We start from the raw sequence: 24,091 nt of genomic DNA on the forward strand, positions 1-24,091 counted from the left end.
TTTCTTGGCGCACAAAAAGTATTCTTGTCGCTTCATAACATTAAGGTTGAACCAGTGTAGTCACATGAACTGTTTTAAATATAACTTTAGTACCTTTCTGGGCATTTGAAAGTGTTAATTAACTCACTGAGCCATCGGATTTTATCAAAAATATCTTAATTTGTGTTCTGAAGATGAACGAAGGTCTGAAGGGTGTGGAACGACATGAGGGTGAGTAATTAATGACATAATTTTCATTTTTGGGTGAACTAACCCTTTAATATTATTAATTTAAAAATCTTAAATAATATGTTAATGCACCATGGTAATATTTAATTTAATATTTGACAGTTATAGCACCTGTTTTTTGCAAAAAAATAAATAAATAAAATACAATAAAAATAAATTAAGCATTTTCAAATGCATCTATGATGCCCAAAAATGCTATCTAGATAGGCAGCTCACAAGATTATATGGATCATATGGACATATTTCACCCATAATTCAAAAGAATAATGCATATAAACAAATATATAATGATGATAATGCAGTATTTATATATCTTGATATAAAGTATTTAGTGGCGTAGAGTACAAATTATTATTACAGTAATGAGAGTTTAATGGGAATAACAAAATGTGATACAAAATTACATGCAAAAAATGTCTGCAACACATATGGTTACAATGAAATTTCTTTTAATATGTGCCTAATTGTCACAAAGATGTTCTGAAATTTACTCAAATAACATCATGTGATACAATAACATATTTGCTAGTCTACCTTTTAATTTTAAATATTTCAAGTATTCATTTATTTATTTTCTGTCTCTCTGTTAGCGGTTGTCACTAGACATGGTGATGTATGGGATTATTTGAAGAGGTTGTGACTGATAAAGTCATGCTATTCTTTGTCTGGCATCAGCCTGAATAATTATCCTGACCAGGGGTGCGTTTCCCAAAAGCATTGTTAGTTATGGTTGCAAGTTCCGTTCAACTCTATTGGTAATGATGGAACTTGCAAGCACAGCTGCTTTTGGGAAACACACCCCAGGCCAGCCGAGCCCAGTGTCCCGACATAACAAACTTCCTGTATGGCACGCACAGGAGAGCTGGGCTCATTATGTTTCACAAATTTTGAAATAAAAGGGAATGATTAGATGGAGGCCTTTGAAGTGGAAGCTTGTCCTTTGGGATTTTTTAGTTAATCGCTTAATGAAGCACAACAACAAGGTTCTGGAAGTAAAACTCTGCATAGAGTAATATATTTATTATTTACAAACCTTTCAAGACAGAAGTACCATGAGCTTTGATATTGTTAGAGCAATAATTCTGTCATAACAGGGCTTGGACACAATGATAATGGTAGAGTCAATGAACAATGAACAGGTAAGTTTATTTATAGAAGCAGCAAAAACACAATCCAATGCAAGTAAGTCATATTGAGCAGGAATAGAAACAGCTATAGAGTCTATGAATGGTGATAACTGGTTTTCTCTTACAGGTTTCCAGACATAACACACCAGACGAGACGAGGAGATGGATGACTGGGTTTCGATTTGGATGACTTGGAACAGGAAAATCCCAGATAAGTTTGCAGGTAAGTGAGTCTGTGTTCTTCAGACCAGGCCAGACAACTACTGATAGTGTATGTGTGTGTGCTTTATAGTGCATGTAATGAGGGCTGATAAGTGACAGGTATGCGTGATCAGTACTCTGGTGACTGTGAAGGCTGAGGGGCCGTTTACACGATACCGTTTTCAACTAAAAACAGAAAACTTTTTAAGCATTTTGTACGTTCATTTACACAACAATGGCGTTTTAGGGGCCTGAAAACAAAGCGCAAGTTTTTAAAAACAATACTGTTATTGTCTCAGTGTAAACTACAAAAATGTGAATTTGTGAAAACAGTGACGTCATGCGCATGCGTATTAGATGTTCAGTTTATAGGTGCCTAGTTTTATGCCTGGCAGCACAATACAGCAGTTTTAATCGTTTTAGCAGATCTGTGTGAACAGGGATCATTTTGACAATGTTGCCATCTGTATGTGAAAAACATTTCTGTTTTTAGTACACTGTTGTTGTGTAAACGTATCCTGAATGAGTCTTGTGTGATTGTGACAAGTTTACCCAAAAAAAAAAATTCTGTCATCATTTACTCAGCCTCATGTCATTCCAAACCTGTGACTTCCTTCTTTCTGTGGAACCTAAAGATATTTTGAAGAATATAACCAGTTTTGGTTACTATTGACTTCTGTAAGACTGATGCCGGACTGTTTGGACCAAGAGAGGGCTACTCTTTGAGAAAACAAAGTAACATTTGAACTCTCTCTTGCAAAATTAGCATCCAAATCCAAGACGCAATCACACTGAGTCGATCACACCTCAGCATTGCCTTAAACTACACTTATACGAAATAATATATTCTAGAATGAGCAAAGTGGGTACAGTCTCTAGAATATTAGTCATCGCCTCTGTCAAATGACCAAGGCTGGCGAGTTTGTGAGTATGAGATTGTATACCCGGCCGGTGCGAGACTCAAAGCGTTACAGGAATCCGAATGAACGAGTACAATAAGAGTAAAGAGTTAAATAGAATAATCAAATGTGTAGCTAAACTATTATACAAATGATCAGTAATAAATTGCCATTCTAACCTAAATTCGAGGTCATAATAAAATGGAGTGAGATAACAGTTTAATTGGAATTATAAAATGGTTAGTTCCTGTCCTTTATTCTGATTGGTCAATAACTGTGTTTTATTCGCGATTGACCGCTTCACCCAACGGTTCTGTGTATCACTACACAACACCCTTAGCAACCACTCTTAGCAACGTAAACTGTTTGTTCTCAATTTATATTGTTCGTTAAAGTTTACTGTATTATGTAGAAGAGTATTGTGAGAAAGAGATCGATTGAACGAGTTTATTACCTGCATTCAGATTTAGCATTCTCCTTCAGGTCAGTCCTGATCAGTCATAATAAAAAAAATCTGTTTAAATGTCCGCTGCAATATCTTGTCCTTTTAACAGTTAAGGCGTTTTCCCATGACTGACAGCGCTAGTCAAAGCATTTGTCAGTTGCGTCTTGTTCCGTGTTCACAACAATTCAGCCTTTTCAATGTAAAATTCTTTGCTACTGACTGACATACTCATAAAGAGTGTCTTTGTCACCATCTAATGGCATAATAATGTAACTTCTGTTGCTGTTCACGGTCAGGGACTATTTTTTTCCGGCGGAAGGAAGGCTTTTAGTCAAAGTCTACTTCATGAAAGTTGCATTGATACATATTTTTGGCTTTAATATTTGTATTGTGTGGTAACCGTTTTATAAAAGCAATAAGGTACTCAAGGCTAGTGTTGTAGGTCGAAGGGGTTGCAGGGACTCCGCTTCGCGTCATGCCTAACAACGCCCTTCAGCCGTGACTTATTCACGATACACCACAGTCGCTTGTACCTAACTACTTTGCCAAGCTGAAAAGTCAGAACGTGCATGAAACCTTTCCGGTCTTATGGGAAACTGTTGTTGGGCCAATTGCCAACATTCTTCAAAACATTTTCTTTTGTGTTCCGCTGAAAAAAGAAAGTCAGAGCGTTTTGGAACAACATGAGGGTGATTAAATCATGACATGACAGAATTGTAATTTTTTTGGGGTAAATTTAGTAACAAAAACATATCAGTTTAATAGTAGAATCTACAGTTAAAAACTAAACTACCCATAATCCTGAATAGAGATCCACCAATAAAAGAAAATGTTACCAAAGAAATTGAAGCATTGCAACTGAAAAATGAATCGGTCTCCCTACACTCTTACTTATACAGAGCAGTTTTCTTTTGTTTTATTTATTGAATAATTTCTTAAATTATTTCTACTTATGCTAGATCTATTTTTTTCTGTTTATGGTAGGTGATTAACCAAATTGTGCTGCTCAGCATATCTTCCACAAAGTTGTGTTTAGCAATGTCCAAAACCATTTCAGTCTGACTCTGATTCATTGTGTAAAATTATTGGGTAATGTGAATTCAGCACATGCAGGTCATCACTAATGAGAGTGTTTGTAATGTCCCTGCTCATTTGTTTATTCACCTGGATTGATTATGTACTAATGAAAGAAGTGATCACCGTCCTGAGAAAACCTTCTCTCTCAGGTTTCAAAATACGTTGTTACAGTATAAAAACCATTATGCCTATGGAATGTCCCCACAATTCACAAAAACAAACATGTGTGTGTGTGTGTGTGTGTGTGTGTGTGTGTGTGTGTGTGTGTGTGTGTGTGTGTGTGTGTGTGTGTGTGTGTGTGTGTGTGTGTGTCACTGTCCCTGACTCTCTGGTTACTCACAGGTGGTAGGCCAGGCCAGCCCTGCTGCTCCTGCTCAGACTGGGGCAGGACTCTGGAGTCGTGGAAGGTCAGGTGTCCAGACTGAGTTACAGCCCTGACAGCTGGTTGCCCACAGATTGATGGGTTTCTTTTTTGATGAAGAGTGTATGAAGGTATGATGATGGAAAATGATACAAAACTTTAGCTAAAATGAAAATAGAAATTAGAATAGAAAAACTAATTCAAATTATGAATAAAAACAATATCTAGCTCAATTACTAAAATAACACAATCTGACTAACCAATTATGCAACACATTTCAGCAAGAATTGTTTTATTAATCTGTCATAATGTGATACAGTAATAGAAGGAATGGGGCAAACTATTTTAATCCTAACAGCATAGCCACAGATCATACTATAGCAGAGAAAATTGAGATAAAAAATGGCCATTAAAAACAGTGGTTTTGGGAACTAACTTTCAACAAATTATGATATGACCACTTTATATGTATTATTTGCCACTGAATTAGCTTCAGTAACCATAACATGAGTTTTCAAGGTCGCCTTGCATTCACCCTCACATTAGTTATGCTCAATCAGTTGATGTTCTAAGGATGGACAAGTTTATTGCACTGTTCATATTTCACAAACAATAGTAACCTACATCTCCCACTGTCCTGATCCCAGACCATCCTCTTTAAAGTATTATGAGTCATATAATAGACCTGTGATGTAGTACCAGCACCTGTCCATTGCAATGTAAAATGATACGAGGCCTCCAGCCACTTTTGTCTTGCGTGATATTGACTCTGAACATGACCCTGTTAGAAAAAACTTGTGTGATTGCATGAAGCCCTACAGCGTCACCTGACTGCACACAAGTCTCACTCGTTCACATTCTATTTTGGGAAGAATGGAAATGGTCACTATTTTAGCTGCGCAGTAACACTTACTAGCTTATCTTGGGTATGTGTATACTAATTTTGTACTGACTTTGTGCAGTTATTGATTTGACACCAATGGTTTCCCTTTTTTAAAACAACAGCACCAGCAATATAATAAAAATGTTTAAATAAATCCAATAAAGAGTGTGACGCAGAATGAAAGAGGAACCAGCGTGATGAATCCGATCTTCATCCAGATGGAACTGGATTAAATCATTTGAATGTTCTGATCCAATCTGACTTCTGACCTGTAATGATGCCTGAATCATAATCATACAGTGTTCGTTTGTTGGCCAGAGGAGAACTGGCCCCCCAACTGAGCTTGGTTTCTCCCAAGGTTTTTTTTTTTCTCCATTTTGTCACCTGTTGGAGTTTGGGTTCCTTGCCGCTGTCGCCTCTTGCTTACTTAGTCGGGGACACTTAGTCGGGGACACCACCTGTGATGGGTAGGTTTAGGGGTAGGGAGATCAGTAATATTCAACAATATTACTGATCTGCCTGCATTGTGTGCGAACTGAACTGAACTGGACAATGACACTATTTTCTTCTACAGCTGCTGTACAGCCAAAATTATGTTTCCTGCTTATCACTGTAAAGCTGCTGTGACACAATCTGCATTGTAAAAAGTGCTACATAAATAAAGCTGACTTGAGGAATACAGAGAATTAAATGAACACAGAGAGTAACTATTTACCATTAACAACATCAAACAGAGAACTGACAAAACTGAGGGTTTATATACACAGAGATGACAATCAACAGAACAAGGAACAGGTGTGTAACTAATCAGAAACCATAGCAACGAACAATGAAACAATGAAATGACAACTCAGGCAAAACGGACAAGGAAAATGAAACTAAACACGATTGTTACAATTACATGATGTTCATTTTTTATTTTTATTTTTTTCAGATTGTTCTACCAATAGTATTTGTAATTAAAGGTAAATTCAGTAGTTCTTTAGCTAGCGTTATCATCACCATTCTTCATGTATTTTAATGTCACCATGAAATCAAAATTGACATTCTTATTTTTTATTGAATTTTGCAGTATTTATTAAAATGATTTATCCTTGCATTTCATTATTTTCTTTCTTTTTTTAATTCATGTGCCCTCGTAATCTTTAATCAAAATAACTTACCCTCCCTCTTGCAATGACGTGTTTACTGGCGTGAGGGGGGACAACCTGTCACTCACACGAGATCGACCAATAGCAAACAACAATGAACCAACAATCCGATAAATTCCCGATAGACAAAATCAAGTCCCGCCCTATATTTTTTTCTTGTTCAAGAAGCCATTTCACTCAGATATACGACGCAATAAGGAAGAAAGGACTATCGCAACTTCTATTTCATGCCGACTTTAAGTACCAATACCACAAGGTGTGCTGCCATCTTTCGCCATAATGATGAGTTTTATGCACTAGCAAGTTATAGAGAGTGATTTGCACAATAATTAATTCCCTCACATGTCCAACAATTTGGGCTACTCAGGATTTTCTTTCTTCAAATCTTTCCACCTTGTTTATGTCACACTGATGTTCACATTCTCTTTTATTTTTGTCTTTGACGGTTATTCTGTCTTCTCGTTTCAGATCTTTTCTGCTTCTCGGGCCACACAGGTACTGATTCTCCCATTGTCTCTGCTCGTAAAGCACAATAATGTGTTCCGTTGCCTGATTTTCACTTTTTGTATCAGCAAATAACACTACTACCATATGGCGACAGCCAAAGAATGTGAGGATACTATCTGAAGTTTAGTAAAACAGCGTGGGTCATTTATAATTAAAATACTTTTTATAGAATACTATTATGAGTACAGTCTTCATCTCATGTGAGTGTACAACATTCATATGACTCCACAAAAACACAATGTATTTCTTAATGTGTACAACTTTTTAAATTAGCACCAAACAACTGAATCCACCTTTAAGCATTTTGTATTAAATTAGAAAAATGGGAAATTTATGCATTTTTTACTCATGACCTCAGACTTTTGGACCATACAGTAACTATATAGATTACATTTATTCCTTAGATATATAAATATAGGCCTATACAACCCACATGTGCATTATAATTAATGTCAGCAGAATTATTCAGGGCCTCGACAATAGGGTTAATCTAGCTATTGTGCGAGAGTGTTGTAAACAGCAGTTTTATTGTGTGACAATGATCTCTTTGTTCAGGCTGAATGAGTTATGTGAGTGTGAGAGTCATCACAAAGCTAATGACATAACAGAGATAGCATTTAGAGATAGCAGAGATAGATTTTTTTAAACCAAATCACTGTTAATATCACAATGTTGTTTCAATGTCATTTCATACAGATCTTGATAAAATGTATACATATTTTGTTAACCTTTTTACAACAATTTAGCATTAAACATTAACATATTTAAAACAACAACTAACATTATTTCAACCATATTTCAACAAGGTCAGTCACATGCCAGCTGGCAACACCCTTCTTTCAAAAGAATGGAAAATATTACTAGAAGGAATACATATGGGAAGGTCAAAGACAAACAGGAGGGCAAAGTTCATGGTGTGTTCCGAAAAAGGAGGTCATAGGCCCAGTCCACTTTGACCTCAGTGCTGAGCCGTTGGCCTTTGTGCCACATGGGCTCATACACACCTGGGCCGGGAGTTCCCTGCCAAAAAAAATTCAAAATAGCAAAGGTTTGAGACTTTTAACCCCATGTCATTTAATGACATGGACATTCATCCCATTTATGATGATAAATATACTGATTTTGGTGTTGTAAATTGATGACTCAAGACTAGTTTTGCTGTTGTAAGACTTAATCTAGGGTTGTAGAGCTTGTTATCAAACAGGCATAAAAATGGAGCTCACCGAGTGCACACTGTACAGCCGTGGTACTGTAGACCTAAAGCAGGAAGTGACTGCAATGCCTGTGCTTGGCCTTGGGTTGTAATGTCCAGGCGCTGGTCCTTCCTTCTGAATCCATTAATGGGTCAAGTCAACAAAAGAAAAATTCAAATTTAATTTAATTAACCAGGTGATGAAATAGTTTTTTTGAGAAAGTTGTCATTTTATGGACCTTTTATGGGCCCTATTAATTTAAATAGCCATCCATTTTCATTATATGCAAAAAAAAAACAGCTTGAACATTCTGATAAACATCCCCATTTGTGTTCCACAGGCTGAAATATTCCTTTAGATTGGAAGATCAAATTAGTGTGCTCCAAAAAAAGCAATATATCAACCTGAGCTTGATTGTATAATCACAGATATAGGCCTATTTATGTGCTTTCAAAGGCATAGTTGAGAAGAAGCGCTTCCACTGCTCAACGCCTGTGCTACAGAAGCTGTCTGCTATCATTACATGCCATTTGATTCCACCGGCGGCCTCACTTGATCCAGCTGGCCTGTGCAGTGGTGTGTGTGGCAGGTTGAGCAGTGCCGGAGGTGTTAATGCTGGCCGCAGGGGAACTCGCTTCCCTCTGCCTGCTTGTTCATGAGGTCAACTTCCGATGGTTTTAAAGGCATCAGGCCGTTGGGCCCTTCTTCTATGGGACGGCCAGCCAGCTCGACATTCCCCTGGATAAGAGTGGATAGCTGTGTGCCATACTGCACATGTCTGAAAAGGCACTGAGCTATTATTTCATTAAGGGTATGACTCCTGTCCAGAAAAGCCAGATTCAACACCCTCCAACACAAGCTACTCACAACTCAACAAAGAAAAATAGGATATTAATATATATATATATATATATATATATATATATACATACACATATATATAAAGCTTTCTCTGTATTTTCAAATACCTTAAGGGTTATTTCACCCAAAAATGAAATTTCTGTCATTAACTACTCACCCTCATGTCGTTCCACACCCGTAAGACCTTCGCTCATCTTCGGAACACAAATTAAGATATTTTTGATGAAATCTGAGAGATATATGACTCGTCCATAGACAGCAATATAATCAACACTTTCAAGGTCCAGAAAGGTACTAAAGACATTGTTAAAACCGTCGACGTGAGTACAGCGGTTCAACCTTAAAGGTGCAATATGTACGATTTTTGCAGTAAAATATCCAAAAACCACTAGGCCAGTGTTATATATTTTCTTCACTTGAGTACTTACAATATCCCAAATGTTTCCAACTAATTGTAAATCGTGAGAAAATTGCAATTTGAACCAAGGCTCCAAGACGTGTGAGTCATCGCCTGTCAATTGCGTCTTACCCGTGTTAACCCTCGGTCTGCCTCGGTTTCCGGTTTTATTTTGTAGAAACCATGGAAACACCATAGACGCTTTAATATATTACACATTTTAATAGACAAGGGAACAACTGTTTTGATATATTTATAGACAGAAAACTAATTGTTGTTATATAGCTCAACACATTTAGTCTTATTGTTTAAATCTAATTTTCTTGATTGTTTTGCGAGTACCATGCTTTACCATGCCTCAGAGAAAAACACTATTTTGTCAAGTAGCTAACATAGCATAATCAGATGCAGCTTTATTTTTAGTAACAGTAATACAGAATTTACTCCATCATACAATACGTTTTAAAATGAACTGCATGCCATTTATCAACACAAGCCATCCAGCATTTAATATATTCTAAAATCGATCTAGCTTACTGCAGTGTGCAACAAATGTCTCACAGCATCCACCGAGCGAACGCACAGAGTAACGTTATAACAACATTTTTAACACTCTCAAATGTATCTAATATGATAAACAGAGCTGCGTTACCTCATACTCATGACTGGAAAAGCAGAAGCGATGCCGGCGACTGTGGCATAATAAAAGTTCCGCTGCTCGTGAGGCATGTGTTGCACAATCGCTCCAGCGGCCTCGTTCAGCTCCCACAACACTCGGTCCTGCTCTGCTTCACACTACAATAACATTAATAATCGCATCCATGAACATGATTTCTTCCCGAGTCTTATCCCTATTCTTTTGCACCATCCGTTGAGGTGAAGACCACATCCCCCAAGATTCCGCGCTCAAACTTGCCGTCATCAAGCTATGCCTTTGTTTTGAATAGGCCTCTAGCGACCTCTAGCGGACAGAAATCCTACATACTGCACCTTTTTAATTTTATGAAGAGATGAGAATACTTTTTGTGAAAAAAAAATAAGTCTTTATTCAACAATCTCTTCTCCTCCCGAGTCATATACCTCTCGGATTTCATCAAAAATATCTTAATTTGTGTTCCAAAGATGAACGAAGATGAATCTTATGGGTTTGGAACAACATGAGGGTAAGTATTTTAAGCATTTTTGGGTGAACTAACCCTTTAAGGTGAACCTGTGAAAACTACCCAGGATTGAAAAATCGCATTTAAGGTCTCTGTAGTACCTTCTAGACATCAATGAGATTGAATGAAGAGAGAAAAATAGCTTACACTTTTTTCCTGATCAAAAAATACCACAGTAATCTCAAATGTCTCTTCTTGAGTTTCAGAGAAAATATATCAAACTGTGGTATATCAAAATTTGCTAGGATAGCAGAGATTTCAATATGATCCCTATTATTTCTCATCAAATTATCTGAACTATGCAATCCACATTTATTTTATAGCTTGATATGCTTACTTTACGCAAAACAAGTGAGTATATTTATGAGTGAGTCATTGAATCATTCAATCAACTGATTGAATAGAAGCAGGCTGTTGCAGCCGACAAATTTCAAAATTGTGTGATGTACGATGAGCACAGACTCCAGTTTTTAGCTTCAGATGATTTCATCCAGTCAGAGGATATCAAACATGTTTGATATTTTGAGCTGATTTTGGAACATATAGTATTGTTTTCATTTTTCTTGAGCAACAAGGCACGCTTCTGTATGAGTTTAGTCAGTTAGCCAATCATGCTGAGAATTCCAGGCCGAGAATGGTTTGTAATCGTGCTATGCCGAACCAGGCTCAAGTAGAAATTTGAGCCTCACCGTTCTTAGAACTGTTCGGCCCGACGGTGGAAAAGCAGCTTTTGTTGTGTTCTGAACAACTTTGAAGTCTGGTAGTGTGTGATCCTCAGTCATTTAGCGTATGATGCCTAGTGTTTCTCTATAACCATTTAAGTCGGCAAGTGTATGATGCCTAGTGTTTTAAAATCTGTTCAGATTTTAAAAGTCTTTTATGTGTTCCAGCCTTAAGTTATGGAAGATCAGCCTCTGAGTAATACAATTTGCCTGTTTGCTCTTGATCTGTCATCTTAAGAATAAGCTTGAGGTTTCTTTGCTACTTAACCTTTGACAAAACACTTGTCTTACATGAAACGACACCCTTCTACAACCACACAAAGCCCTAATGTTCACCCTAATGAGACCCAGAGGATGATTTAGCATCTTCACTTTTCCGTCAACACCAGACAGCTGCCAGAACAGCTCGAATAACCAGCCAACACTGCCACTGAAGCCACGGTTCATGAGGTCCTACACTGATGCGCAGCAGTGAAACTAACTCACTGGAACGTACATGCTTTACAAAACATTCTGGGGTAAAACAGGCAAAGCATTTAATATACGCATAATAGGTTAGACTATATTATTCACACTGAAACTGGACACTTACCGGGAGAAAGCTGACCCTCTGAACAGCTGATCGGAACATCACGTGTCTGCAATAAGAGATGAGTGCCATAAGAGAAGACAATAAAATAGTGTAGACAGGGTGGAGGAGAGGAAAGAGTCAACAAACACAGGTGAAACACTTCAGGCCACAACAATAAGGATTCTTCTATTTGTTTAATCAGGCTGGTGCTTCAGATTTGTACTTGCTCTACTAATACTTTCATTGGTCCCACCACAAAAATAATGCATTTTGTTTTTCATTTTTGTTAGAAAGAAATGGTTAGTTGCCATGTGACCTTCTCTAAGTCACACTGGTGTGAAATACTGTATTTCACACTTTGGGTAACTAGTGTACTATTGAAACTAAATACTTCTACTTTTACTCATACATTCAATTTCAGTTTTGATCTAACATATTTCACTGGTCATTATGATGTAAATCTGTCCTCTTATTTCCTCTTATTTATTGGGAAAATCTCCCGTTTCTTGATTTCATCAGTACATTTCCAAAGCTAAGAAAAATACTTTTTACTTTAAACACTTAAGCACAATTAAATTGTGTAACCATATTTACTTTCACTCAAGCGTTTTGGCTATATATGTTGAAATGATTAATTGTACACAACAATTGAAATAATTACTAAACTAATTAAAATTATTGTAAAGTAACTAAAATAATTATAATTAAAATTATTAAATGGGTCATGACATTGATTTATTTTGATATTTATTGATTTTAAAATGTTTTTTGAGATTCACTTATAATGTTAATAAAGTTTTTTGCACAAAAAAAAAAAACAACAAAAAACAATATATGCATGCAAAAAAAGATTATTTTCAACCTTCATTCTGACACTTGTCTAAAATTATCCATTTTTAAGGGGTGACTCTTTTAAAGCTTGTCAGTAAACTGCCACTGTTATGATTGGCTAACGTCATTGCATAGGAAATCAACACCCACTCACTGTTGTGTTTTGAAAACATTATTCATATAAAACCATCAATAACAGACTAAGCACTATGAAATCATTTACTCACAGTTTGTGATGCAGTTGCATTCAGATTCAATACAGCTGGCTGCTTCCTTAATCAACAAAACTTTCTTTGCAAACTCTTCATTACACTGTGCGCCATTTACGAAACAAAATGCTCCGAACAAACATATAATCCTCCGACCCCAAACCCTAACCCTACCCTTAAAACAATGCAAATATAGTGTTGGTAGCACAATCTGATAGGTAGCATTTTTTGTCAAGACACCTGTTCGCCATTAAAATAAATCATCCACTTGTTTCCTGTCACAAGATGAGGAAGATGAAGATGAAGGTATGCAGGATCCAATACGATACAATACAATAAACACAGGACCATACAGAAGGTTTAACAGTATGCGTGTGTGAAACAGGGGTAACACACATCACATGCAAACATCAACCGACACTAAAAGGTGAAACAGCGCAACTTAAATACACAGTGATGATGAGATAATAATGAACAGGTGTGATGATTTGATGAGTGTCCATAACAGCTGAAGATTTGGCGGTAAACTAAGACAAAGAAACATGTGACTGATGGAAATAAACTGAAAGTGTTATACCTACTTCAGTTTCTTTTTACCTAAAATCTTGAAGTTGAATACATGTTATATGTCAATTAAACATTTTTTTGTCATCAATTACTCACCTTCATGTCATTCAAAACCCAGAAGACTTTCGTTCATCTTCAGAACACAAATGAAGATCTTTTTGATTAATTCTGAGAGCTTTCTGTCCCTCCACTGACAGTTACGCAACTACTACTTTGACACTTCAAAAAGTTCATAAAGAGATCGTAAAACATAAACATTCATCAACTTGCACATCAGTTGTGGTAAACAGAAGCTCAAGCATGTTTGCTTGACATGTGAGAACCAATGAGATTCGTTCTCATGTGTTACACAGCACGTTTGAGCTTCCGTCCGCAAGAGGTTTGTTCTCGCGTGTCAAGCAGGTTCATTTGAGCTTCTGTTTATGTTCACTGATCAATGTTCAAATGTGAATAAAAGCCTAAATTAAATCTGTTCATCATATAAAGTGATCAGTCTCTTTAGAAAATTTGGACTAAACCACTCAATTCATATGGATTAGTTTTACGATCTCTTTATGAACTTTTTGAAGCATTAAATTGGTAGTTGCATAGCTGTCAATGGAGGGACAGAAAGCTCTCAGATTTCATTAAAAAGATCTTCATTTGTGTTTCGAAGATGAACGAAAGTCTTACGGGTTTGGAATGACATGAGGGTGAGTAATTAATGACAGAATTTTCATTTTTGGGTAATCTATCTCTTTAAGTCTGTATGAAACACATGTATTTGAGCAGCAAATACAAAGGCAAGGGAAAGTCACCACTCTCTGACACTGGCCCCGGGTCACTGGACCATCCTTATTGTTGAGGCCTGTGTTAAAGCATCTGAGGGCTGTTCTGTGAACTGCCTAAGGTTAAGGAAGAAGCTGAGAATGAGATGGAAAAACATCGCCGAGCTGCAGTGTGTGATGTTCTCTGACTAGCCGTGTGTGAAAGCGTGCTGAGCGTGAGGTCTACTCACTTGCAGGGTGATTTGGGGACAGGCTTCTCTGTAACATCATACTGACCGGGTGACAGGTTAATATCCTGTGTTAAACACACACAAACACTGATATATCAACCAATTGTTTTGACATAATCGAAGGTGAGAGCTTTACTCCAGCCACTGATATCAGATAAATATTTTGCTTTTGTTTTCAGTATCAGTCACCAAAAAAATTAATCGAATGGCGTGTTACACTAAACTGATATGTACACCAAATGGAATGTAAGACAGAATGTTGAACTGATTTTAAGGCTGTAACCACCTTGAGGAACATTTGAATGCTTATAGATTATTGGTGTGATGTCCCGTTCATTGTGACTGACTAACCTTATCTCTGAGTCCTAAAGTGTGGTTGTCAGGTCTGGGGCAGTTTTTGAAAGAATAAGTTGCCTGGCGTCGCAGAGCCTCATTGGTTGAGTCAGTAAAGTTATATGCCCCGGGCAACAGCAGATCCCCTCGACGCACAGTCGACATGAGGGTGTTTCGCCTGGGGCCCTTGAAGCTGTACGTCTTAGGCACCGGGTTCAGTCCTGTCTCCTCTATGAAGTCTCGGATGTGGTAACTGCCAGGAATGGGATAGTTCTGGTGGTAGAAAAAGGAGACCTCTTTTATGCCTGTTTCACACCTTACATAATTTCTGGCTTACTACACTGAGAATGACCTTTAGTAACAGCCAAATCATAAAATGGTTTATTACAACAAACATAAACATTATGAAATCATCCAAATGGCTATTAATCAATATAGAATGGAGCCCAAAGTGTATACACTGTTTAAATCATCTGGAGTATAAGCATACTTGTATTGATAAATAGGTTTAAAGTGCATTTTCATAAATTTTTTATTACAAAAATAGGTTGTTCTTGCAGTTGTTTACACAGTGCTGCTTATGAAGGCAGTGTGAAAGCTGTAACCTATTAATATGAGCATCAAAATAAATACAAGCTGATTTCATGTGCAATGTGTAACAGAGGCAGAGACAGAGGCCATTTGTACATCAAATGTACACTACATCATATTCTGTTTGTCATTAAATAAATTTATTTCAGAACAAGTATATCACCTACCTTAATAGTGTTTCTCCACCAACCACTTCTGTCAGTGTACGTTTCTTCTTTCTGTTTCTGAAAAAAAAAAAAAAAAAAGACCACTGATCACTAAAAGGATATACAGCATATGCACTACTGTTTGGGGTTAGTAAGATTGTGTTATGTTCACCAAGGTTGGATTTATTTTATCAAAAATAAAGTAAAAAAAAACAGCAATACTGTAAAATATTATTACAATTTTCTGTATTTTTAAAATGTAATTTATTCCTGTGATGGCAAGGCTGAATTCTTAGCAGTCATCACATTTTCAGCATCATTACTCCAGTCTTCAGTGTCACATGATCCTTCAGAAATCATTCTAATATCCTATTTTGGTGCTCAAGAAACATTTCTTATTATTATGAATATTGAAAACTGTTGTGCTGCATAAACTACAAATTTTACAGGATTCTTTGATGAAAAACAGCATTTATTTGAAAAAAAAAAAAAAAAATCACTGACCGTAAACCTTTGAAAGGTTGTGTTAACATTGATCCAACCCTAATCAAACACACCTGAACAAGTTAATGGAGGTCTTCAGGATTACTAGAATACTGGATGGTGTATTTGATAAGGGTTGGAACTAAACCCCTCAAACTCTGTGGGCCTGAAGATCCCTGCGCTATAAAGAAATAGTCCATATGTAATTCTGATGCACCAAACCTTCCACCACAACAAATGTGAAAACTTACCCCATCTATATATTTTCCTTTGGGTAATGTTTTCTCTCTTCCTGTGGCCATAGTTCTGTCGTTCCTGATTGTCTTCTGTAATGGACACCTCAACAACAACAAGCGTTGCTTAGATACTAATACTATTTAACTATTAATCAAAGGACTGGATACACAAGTTTCTGCTATTTGTTTGCTCTTTGATTCATTATTTACATTTACTGATTTTTTTCATATTGAAAAAAAAAAATCTCAATGAGTTTGTTCATCAAATTCTCTGATCAAAAATCTGAACTTTCATACATATTTTAAAAGGCCAAGTTATCTGAGCTGCTATCCACAATTATTGTACTCTGTACTTTTGTACTGTATGCATACATACATATGTGTTTTAATTTCTCCTAAGGTATTAAATTAAATGAGTTCCACAATAAATTTCCCAAGTTTTGAAAGGGATCTATCTAGGTTTATTATTTCTATCATGTAAGAGGCATATGACACATCCATTTGTAAGGGTTTGTCACACATGAATAACACAGCAGAAGCTGTGAAGCAGGGAAAGCAGCTCTCTCTGGGAGTTTAGGGCAGAATGTTCTGCTCTGTTGCTAGGCGACCAGGAACACATGCTTCTAACAAGCAACTGAAGGGCCCAGTGTTTACTGTTTGTCAGAGCGGTCTCCTGTACCAGTGCACTTCAACACTGACATACCATGAATAACAGCCATGCTTCACAGTTTACGGGTGTCATTGTAATAAGCTCTTGGTCAAAAAAATAAAAATAAAAAATACAATCGTCTCAGGCTTCTGTTCTGGATTGCCCGAAAAGCTCCTCCATTCTATTTCACCTAACGTGGAGTGATGCATGAATGATACTTTATAGCTGTGTAATAACTATATTATAACTAATACTGTCTTTTTACAGCATAAATACTCCAAACATGCATAAAAACCAACTACTGTGACCTCTGATAAACATAGCCAAACTTCTGAACAGAACAGACATATGCTCATGAGGAAAAGGATGACTTTTACAACAATTGTCATTCAAGATTACTTTAATGAGCTTTTTGTTTTTTGACATCGAGGCCACGCCCCAATCCTATCCTGTCAATACACACAGTACTTTGTCCAGCTGAGTCAGAGACGCATTGTATAATGATTTACAAATGAATAATCGTAACTATTACAATAAATATAGTAAACAACTCAGTTAACGAAAATAGCATTTTCAAACTTCTAAAATCAGCTCTGGGATGCATAATGATTAACAGAAAAGCTTTTAATCAGTGGGCTAAATGATGATTCGCAAACAGAAACTTTTCAATATGGGTAAATAGTCAATTTTATTGGAAAACAAATATACAACTTGGAATGGACTATCTGAGGCATGACAATGCCATTAAGCGGCTTAAAAAAAAAAGAAAGAAAAAAGTAAAGAATGAAAAAAAAACTAATGTGAATAAGTGATTAAAACATTAAAAAGCACTGTAAGAATCAAACAAGTTCTTAGTATAGAACAGCAGATACAAAAAGAGTTTATGTACGAGTATCTTGTAGATACACCCGTGTCTTTCTTTTTTTTTTTGCAGTAGTGCAATGTTGAGAAATTTCATATATATATATATATATATATATATATATATATATATATATATATATATATATATATATATATATATATATATATATATTTATATACTTTGTCCATAGTCCATGCAGAGTTACTCCTCTACATTGTTGCCATGCCAACGTCGCTGCCAGAAGACAACCAGCTGGCAGGTCTCCACTCTTGCTACGCACGAGGGGGGCAGACAGACGTGACGTGTACGTTTTTTGCACGTCACAACCCCCACTTCGCGGCAACAAGCACCTGATCGTGTAACCGCACCGCCACTCCAAAAAACACGATGACAGCAAAAGAAAGGGACATGAGGACTGAAGATCCTATGCAGTTTACATGCAGTTCCTTTGGACAGCCGGGAGGAGGAAGGGGAGGGGACTTAACATTTTACAGATAAATTAAACAGAAAAAAGGCAAATTATTTATAGAAGAGAGAGGATCTGTACAAGGCCTTCATTTCGCCGTCATCATCTGTACAAATTCTGTGGAGACAGAGAACGGGTTAGTCTGTTTCTGAACGATGACAAGATTTCTTACATGACCTAAAGATGCATCCTGACACCATATCCTAACCAGCCACGACTGCATGATGTGCTGTAATCTTATTGATCCAAAAATCGCACTCCACATAACAGTATATTAAACAAACCATGTCCTGATAGGCTGTGATTGTGCATTTTATTTAGGACACGGTGTAACAACCTATGAGTTCCAAAACAACTTTTCAATCAGCTCACCTTCGTAGTTAACCTGTCCGTCTCCGTCAATGTCTGCTTCTCGGATCATCTCATCAACCTCTTCGTCGGTCAACTTCTCTCCAAGGTTTGTCATGACGTGACGCAATTCAGCTGCGCTGATGTAACCATTCCCATCCTAAAGCACAGGATATGCAGGTCAGCAACTGCATGTGACTTTGTGAGTAACTAGTGTCTTATTCTGGAACTGGACAAGCTTTACCTTATCAAAGACACGGAATGCTTCTCTGATCTCCTCCTCGCTGTCTGTGTCCTTCATCTTCCTCGCCATCATGGTCAGGAACTCTGGGAAGTCTATCGTCCCGTTTCCTAAGCAGAAAGCAAAAGAATTTAGACAACCCCCCAACATTTACCATTCACCTGGGTTGAGGATGCATGTGATCGTCCTTACCATCAGCATCCACTTCATTGATCATGTCTTGCAGCTCAGCCTCTGTTGGGTTCTGTCCGAGCGAGCGCATGACAGTGCCCAGCTCTTTTGTTGTGATGGTGCCGTCGCCATCTTTGTCGAAGAGTGAGAAAGCCTCTTTGAATTCTGTGAAGGGTGACAGATAAATGGAATAGGATATTGTATTAACAGAGTTTCCCAAAGATAAACAAACACCGAACACAAAAGACACACAGAGGAACCAGTGGGGCCAGTTCCAAAGAAGGGATGCCCAAATACACTTTACACACTCGCTTTCAAAACAAGCTCTCTCAGATAGTAATGCAAAAGAAGCTTGAGCTCAACCATAGAGCGTTTAAAGTTAACATGAAACGTAAGATTGACCCCATTTACTTTAACATGCGTTTCCTGGTCTTATTGAACGATTCATCTGTGCCTGTTATTCTAAAGAACAACAAAAAAACATTTATAATAGGGATGTACGATATATCAGCCACCATATCGGTATTAAGCGATATATATTCATTTTTAATGTTATCATTATTGGCCCAATAAGAAAAGTGCAACAACTTGCAGTGCAAGTCTGTCATATAGGCTAAATAAAATTATAATGAGAACATTGTAATCATGTGCTTGGGACATGGCTTTTCGTGGTGAAACTTTTGTCTTTGTAATCAGTCTCTCAAATTATATAAAGATTTAGATTTATTGGCCAATATATCAGTTATCGATATAATTATATATATATATATATATATATATATATATATATATATATATATAGGTCAATATATCGGTCATCTGCTTAAAAAAAAAGATAAAGAATTATTGTTATCGGCCAAAATTTTCATATCGGTGCATCCCTACTTTATAACCTTTTATTAAAATGTAATAACTAATCATAACTCCTTTCTTTTTCAACCACCAGGCTTCATTCTGAAAAGTAACACCTACTTTTAAAATCCAACCAATTACTAATGGAAAGCAACATGTCCTGGCGTATATTCCCTCTCGCGCCTTCAAATGTCTGATTATGGGGGGTGGTGCAAATTATGTTTCATGTTGACTTACTACTACTATCGAGACTACTAGGCACGATAGTAAAGTTAGGCAGTCCTTAAAAAAAGCAGTTTGTCTATCCTCATAATGAACACTGCATAGGGGAGGGAAAAAAAAATCTGCATTGCTACAGCAGTCTGTAATTACCAGTTTATTACGCAAAGGCACACACAGGAACAACATATGTGACACCCAAACTAGAACAGGCTTGAACAACCACAATGGAATAAGTCCTAGATATCAATCCCTCTAAAGAGAAATGTGACATCTGTTTATGTAAAAACGCCACTGGCTGCAACAACTGCCTGTTCTCGCATAAATGAAACCTTACCCTGCTTCTATGCAAACAATCAACTCTGAGGCACTGTTTCTATGGAGATCCAGCACTGTGACCTCACTCTGTTCCTATGGAGACCCACTGAACCATATGGAGATCCAATGCGGTGACCCCATTGAGCGGATATAGGATCTAGACTTCAGAGCAGTATGGAAACACTGCTGTGACCTCACACAATCTCCAGGGAAACACACTTTGGAGACTATGTCTCGATGGACAAACCACCATGACCTCACTGTCACTATGGAGACAGACCACAATGACCTAAATGGTTTCAGAGCATTTCTTTTTGCGGTTCTCTACTGTAATAACACAACCATGATCAGAAACAGTAGTCAAAGCAAAGTTGGTCATGTTGGTCCTTTTCTTTCAAAGTATTTAGAATAACACTAAACTGGTCTTTGCACACGATGCCAGAAATATGAATTTTAGATCACCTAAAATGAAATAAAAAGTATTCTGTTGTCATAAAACAAGCACAATTCTAGTACATATAAAAAACTAAATTAAAATATAAACGCTATATAAACCATAAAAATTACCCTAAGAATCCAAAACACCTTGGAAACGTATTATAACATCAAGAACACCACCAAAGTAACCCGTACAAGTCCATCATGATACTAGAATCTGCAATATTAAGTCAGAAAAGACTCAAAGCAAACCAGCAGCCAGTGAAATTGTAACTTCACGTCAAAGCCATTGAGATGTTGAGTCCAGCAGGGGACACACCCTTGTTCCTCAGTGCCTGCAGTTACTAACTCTCTCCAATAGAGAAGGGCGTGTTCATCAAAAACTACAACTAGCCACAGGAAATTACTCAATCACTTAGATTTAAAGCCTGGTGTTACACGCTTCCCACCACAACAACCTGCCCATTAATGTGGGGAATGTGTCCTGACCAAGTCTCAGGACTCGCCATAAAAGGAAATAATATAAATCCACGGATGGGTGGGGGTGGGGGGTGAAGAGGGGAAACCACGGGAATCCACACCACTGACCATGTGCCAATGGACGGGAGGGGGGGGGGGATGTCTTACCGGCAATCTGTTCTTCTGTCAACTGGTCAGCCTGCAAAGGAGAAAAAGAGAAGACGTTCAAATGAAACCAATAATGACACCGCATATTAGGCATTGGGGGAAACTAATCTAATCATTTAGGAACCAACCATTAAAAAAAAACTATACTGGTCAACCATTAATTTTAATATTGGTGGTGACATGTCTGGGGGTTTAAAACCTGGGCATCATAAAGGATCTGATTCACTTCTATTTAAAGGAACAATTCACCCCAAAATTTTATGTTGGACAGAATGACAGCCTCAGTCTTCATTCACTTTCATTATGGGGAAAAAAAGATGGAATGAAAGTACGCGCCGACTGAGACTGTCAGCACTTAACATCTCCTTTTGTGTTCCAAAAGAGAAAGTCAACCAGTTTTATGGGTATATAACCACATGAGAGTGAATAAATGGCTATTTTCATTTTGGAGTGAACTTTCCCTTTAACGCTAACTGCAGAAGGTGGCGCAGTCCCTCTCCACCGCTCATAAAAGCCTTTTACTGCTTTATTCATGAAGAGAACATTGAATTAAAGGAACACAGGAGTCCAATGCTTTCCATATGCGTGTTTGATAATGAGCACATATTCAAACATAAGCTTGTGCAAGAGAAATGCGCCATATTCGCAGCTGACGTGCCCCTTAAACTGTATTCGCTATCAATGAAGCTTTTTCAAGCTGTTGCTTTAAATTATTTCATGTTACAGCAATAATTGAATATTTAACTGATATTCCCCTATGAAACTAAATGAATACGCATATATAAAACACATGCAGAAGACTACCTGTCATTAAATCATATCACTACCATACATTCAATGAAAATAAATAACGTTACAACTATTTAGTACCAACGAACTGTATGCTGACTGTAACGCGCATTATTTTATAAATGCTTCCTATAATAACTGCATTTTGCACCAAATAAACAGTGACATTAAGACATAACAGTTTTTACTCACCATTGCGTTCTTTCAACAGATGTATCTCCACACAGAACAACAGTCCGCAGCTGGCAAACAAACAGGATGCAATCATACAGGGCTTGACGCGCCTTTAATGGTCGCTTATAAACCCCTCCCCCTGCTTTTTCTCCATCCGCCAACACACTTCCTTCCCTATCAGAAACGATCATCAAAAATGTCACAATTGTGATGCATGAGCGTGCAGTACAGAGTACCAAAGATTTATACGATAGCGACGTCTTCAAATCGCCAAAAATGTATGCTATGCAGCGAGGGGGGCTTGTTTTGAGTGGAACTAGCTAACCGGCGGAGTCATACATTCTGCTAAAGTGTGATGCGTCAATCGCAGTACTGTACGTTATGGCCAGGAGAGGCGGCTTCTGATTGGTCAATTTGTACCCGCAATGCGTCACTCGCTAAGATCCGAGTAGAGCTGCATTCCCGACTAGACTCACTCACTACACATCAGGGTCAGATATTAACCAGGGCTCATGGCAGAAATGCCATGGAAAGTGACAAATGTGTGCAACTATTTAAAATATTTGGGCAAAAAATGTGCCTGAAGTACATTCTTCATTTTGTTTTATCTGTTATGTAGCATTTATATATTTAATATTGTTTTCTAGGCCTGTGAATATTGTTTTAAATGTTGAAGTTCTGAACAAAAATTGACAGGATGCTATGAAAACTGCTCTGGAAAAGCAATGCCCAAATAGGCTACTGCCCATTAATAAATAATAAATTAAATCACAATCACATTTTTAATAAATAAAAAAAAAACTGACACTGCAACCCTTAGCAAGTGGGATTTATGTAGAGATAGTGTAGCACTTAAGCATCAAGTGATCTAGGACACATTTGGAAGTTTTAAATTGTTATTTTGATGATGCTAACAAAGCAACTGATTTGAAAAAAATAAAACTTGAGCAAATTATTCATTACAATCATTATGCTGGAATGTCACCATATATTCAGGATTGAGTGGACCAAATATAATAAATTATTGATCATTAAACCATCAAAAATAATATAGCTCAACCACTAATATAAATATTGTGGAGGACATGTCACTCTCAATGGGTAGCCTATAGTTGTTACAGCACCATGCAGAAAAATTAACTAAAAGGCCAAGCTGGGCATATGTTTAGACTGAGCATTTTGTCTAATATTATGCCTTCAATGTAATCAATGAAATAAAACAAATGGTTGACCCAATCCCGCTCCGTTAAAAGGATTTGAACATTAGTTATAGAGTGCAATCCACTTAATTTCCTTATCAGATTGATTTGGCAAGGCTGGCCTGCACTGCAAGCTTTACAGAATGTCTGCCTACAATGTTTTATATACGGCAAGAAGAATAAAGCATTTAGAAGCCCCCGTGATGATTCAGATCCCATTAATTCTATATATGAATCACCTGAAGTAGAATGCAGTTTGGCTTGATTGCAGTTAAACCAAACGATTATGGAGATAATGATACGCTGTATTAGATATAGTTCCACGTAACAGGTTATGCACATGTTACTGACGGTGACTGATGTGTGTATGCTTTTGGCGTGTTGTGTGCATGCAATCAAGTGTAACATCAGCTGAGACAGGCTCATTGATATGTCAGATGTGGCATAAGGAGCAGCAGGCTTGTGGGCACACGTGCAGTAGATGCTAGGCCTGCTTGTACTCACTGAATGCATGAGTATCTGATGGCCTGCTTCTCTATGCTTGGCTGCCTGGTTCTCT

The 24,091-nt window shown here is 37.3% G+C and overlaps 2 protein-coding genes and 1 long non-coding RNA gene across 3 annotated transcripts; 1 reads left to right on the forward strand and 2 right to left on the reverse strand.

Annotated features, from left to right (window-relative positions):
* Positions 1-1,394: 1,394 nt before the first annotated feature.
* On the forward strand, positions 1,395-6,921 carry LOC127524773 (uncharacterized). Its single transcript, XR_007933166.1, has 3 exons — positions 1,395-1,578; positions 4,320-4,469; positions 6,841-6,921. It is a non-coding gene; the product is annotated as an uncharacterized LOC127524773 (long non-coding RNA).
* On the reverse strand, positions 4,535-16,968 carry stpg4 (sperm-tail PG-rich repeat containing 4). Its single transcript, XM_051916633.1, has 7 exons — positions 16,192-16,968; positions 15,479-15,535; positions 14,739-14,993; positions 14,388-14,452; positions 11,805-11,850; positions 8,103-8,207; positions 4,535-7,899 (listed from the first exon to the last, which is right to left on the reverse strand). Exons 1-7 carry the CDS (start codon positions 16,240-16,242, stop codon positions 7,789-7,791), a joined length of 690 nt encoding a protein of 229 aa, XP_051772593.1. The 5' UTR covers positions 16,243-16,968; the 3' UTR covers positions 4,535-7,788.
* Positions 16,969-17,487: 519 nt separating this feature from the next.
* On the reverse strand, positions 17,488-22,581 carry calm2a (calmodulin 2a (phosphorylase kinase, delta)). Its single transcript, XM_051916640.1, has 6 exons — positions 22,352-22,581; positions 21,371-21,401; positions 18,938-19,081; positions 18,749-18,855; positions 18,529-18,664; positions 17,488-18,273 (listed from the first exon to the last, which is right to left on the reverse strand). Exons 1-6 carry the CDS (start codon positions 22,352-22,354, stop codon positions 18,245-18,247), a joined length of 450 nt encoding a protein of 149 aa, XP_051772600.1. The 5' UTR covers positions 22,355-22,581; the 3' UTR covers positions 17,488-18,244.
* Positions 22,582-24,091: the final 1,510 nt, after the last annotated feature.

Source organism: Ctenopharyngodon idella, chromosome 13 (genome assembly GCF_019924925.1).
Source record: "Ctenopharyngodon idella isolate HZGC_01 chromosome 13, HZGC01, whole genome shotgun sequence".
Lineage (NCBI taxonomy): Eukaryota > Metazoa > Chordata > Actinopteri > Cypriniformes > Xenocyprididae > Ctenopharyngodon > Ctenopharyngodon idella.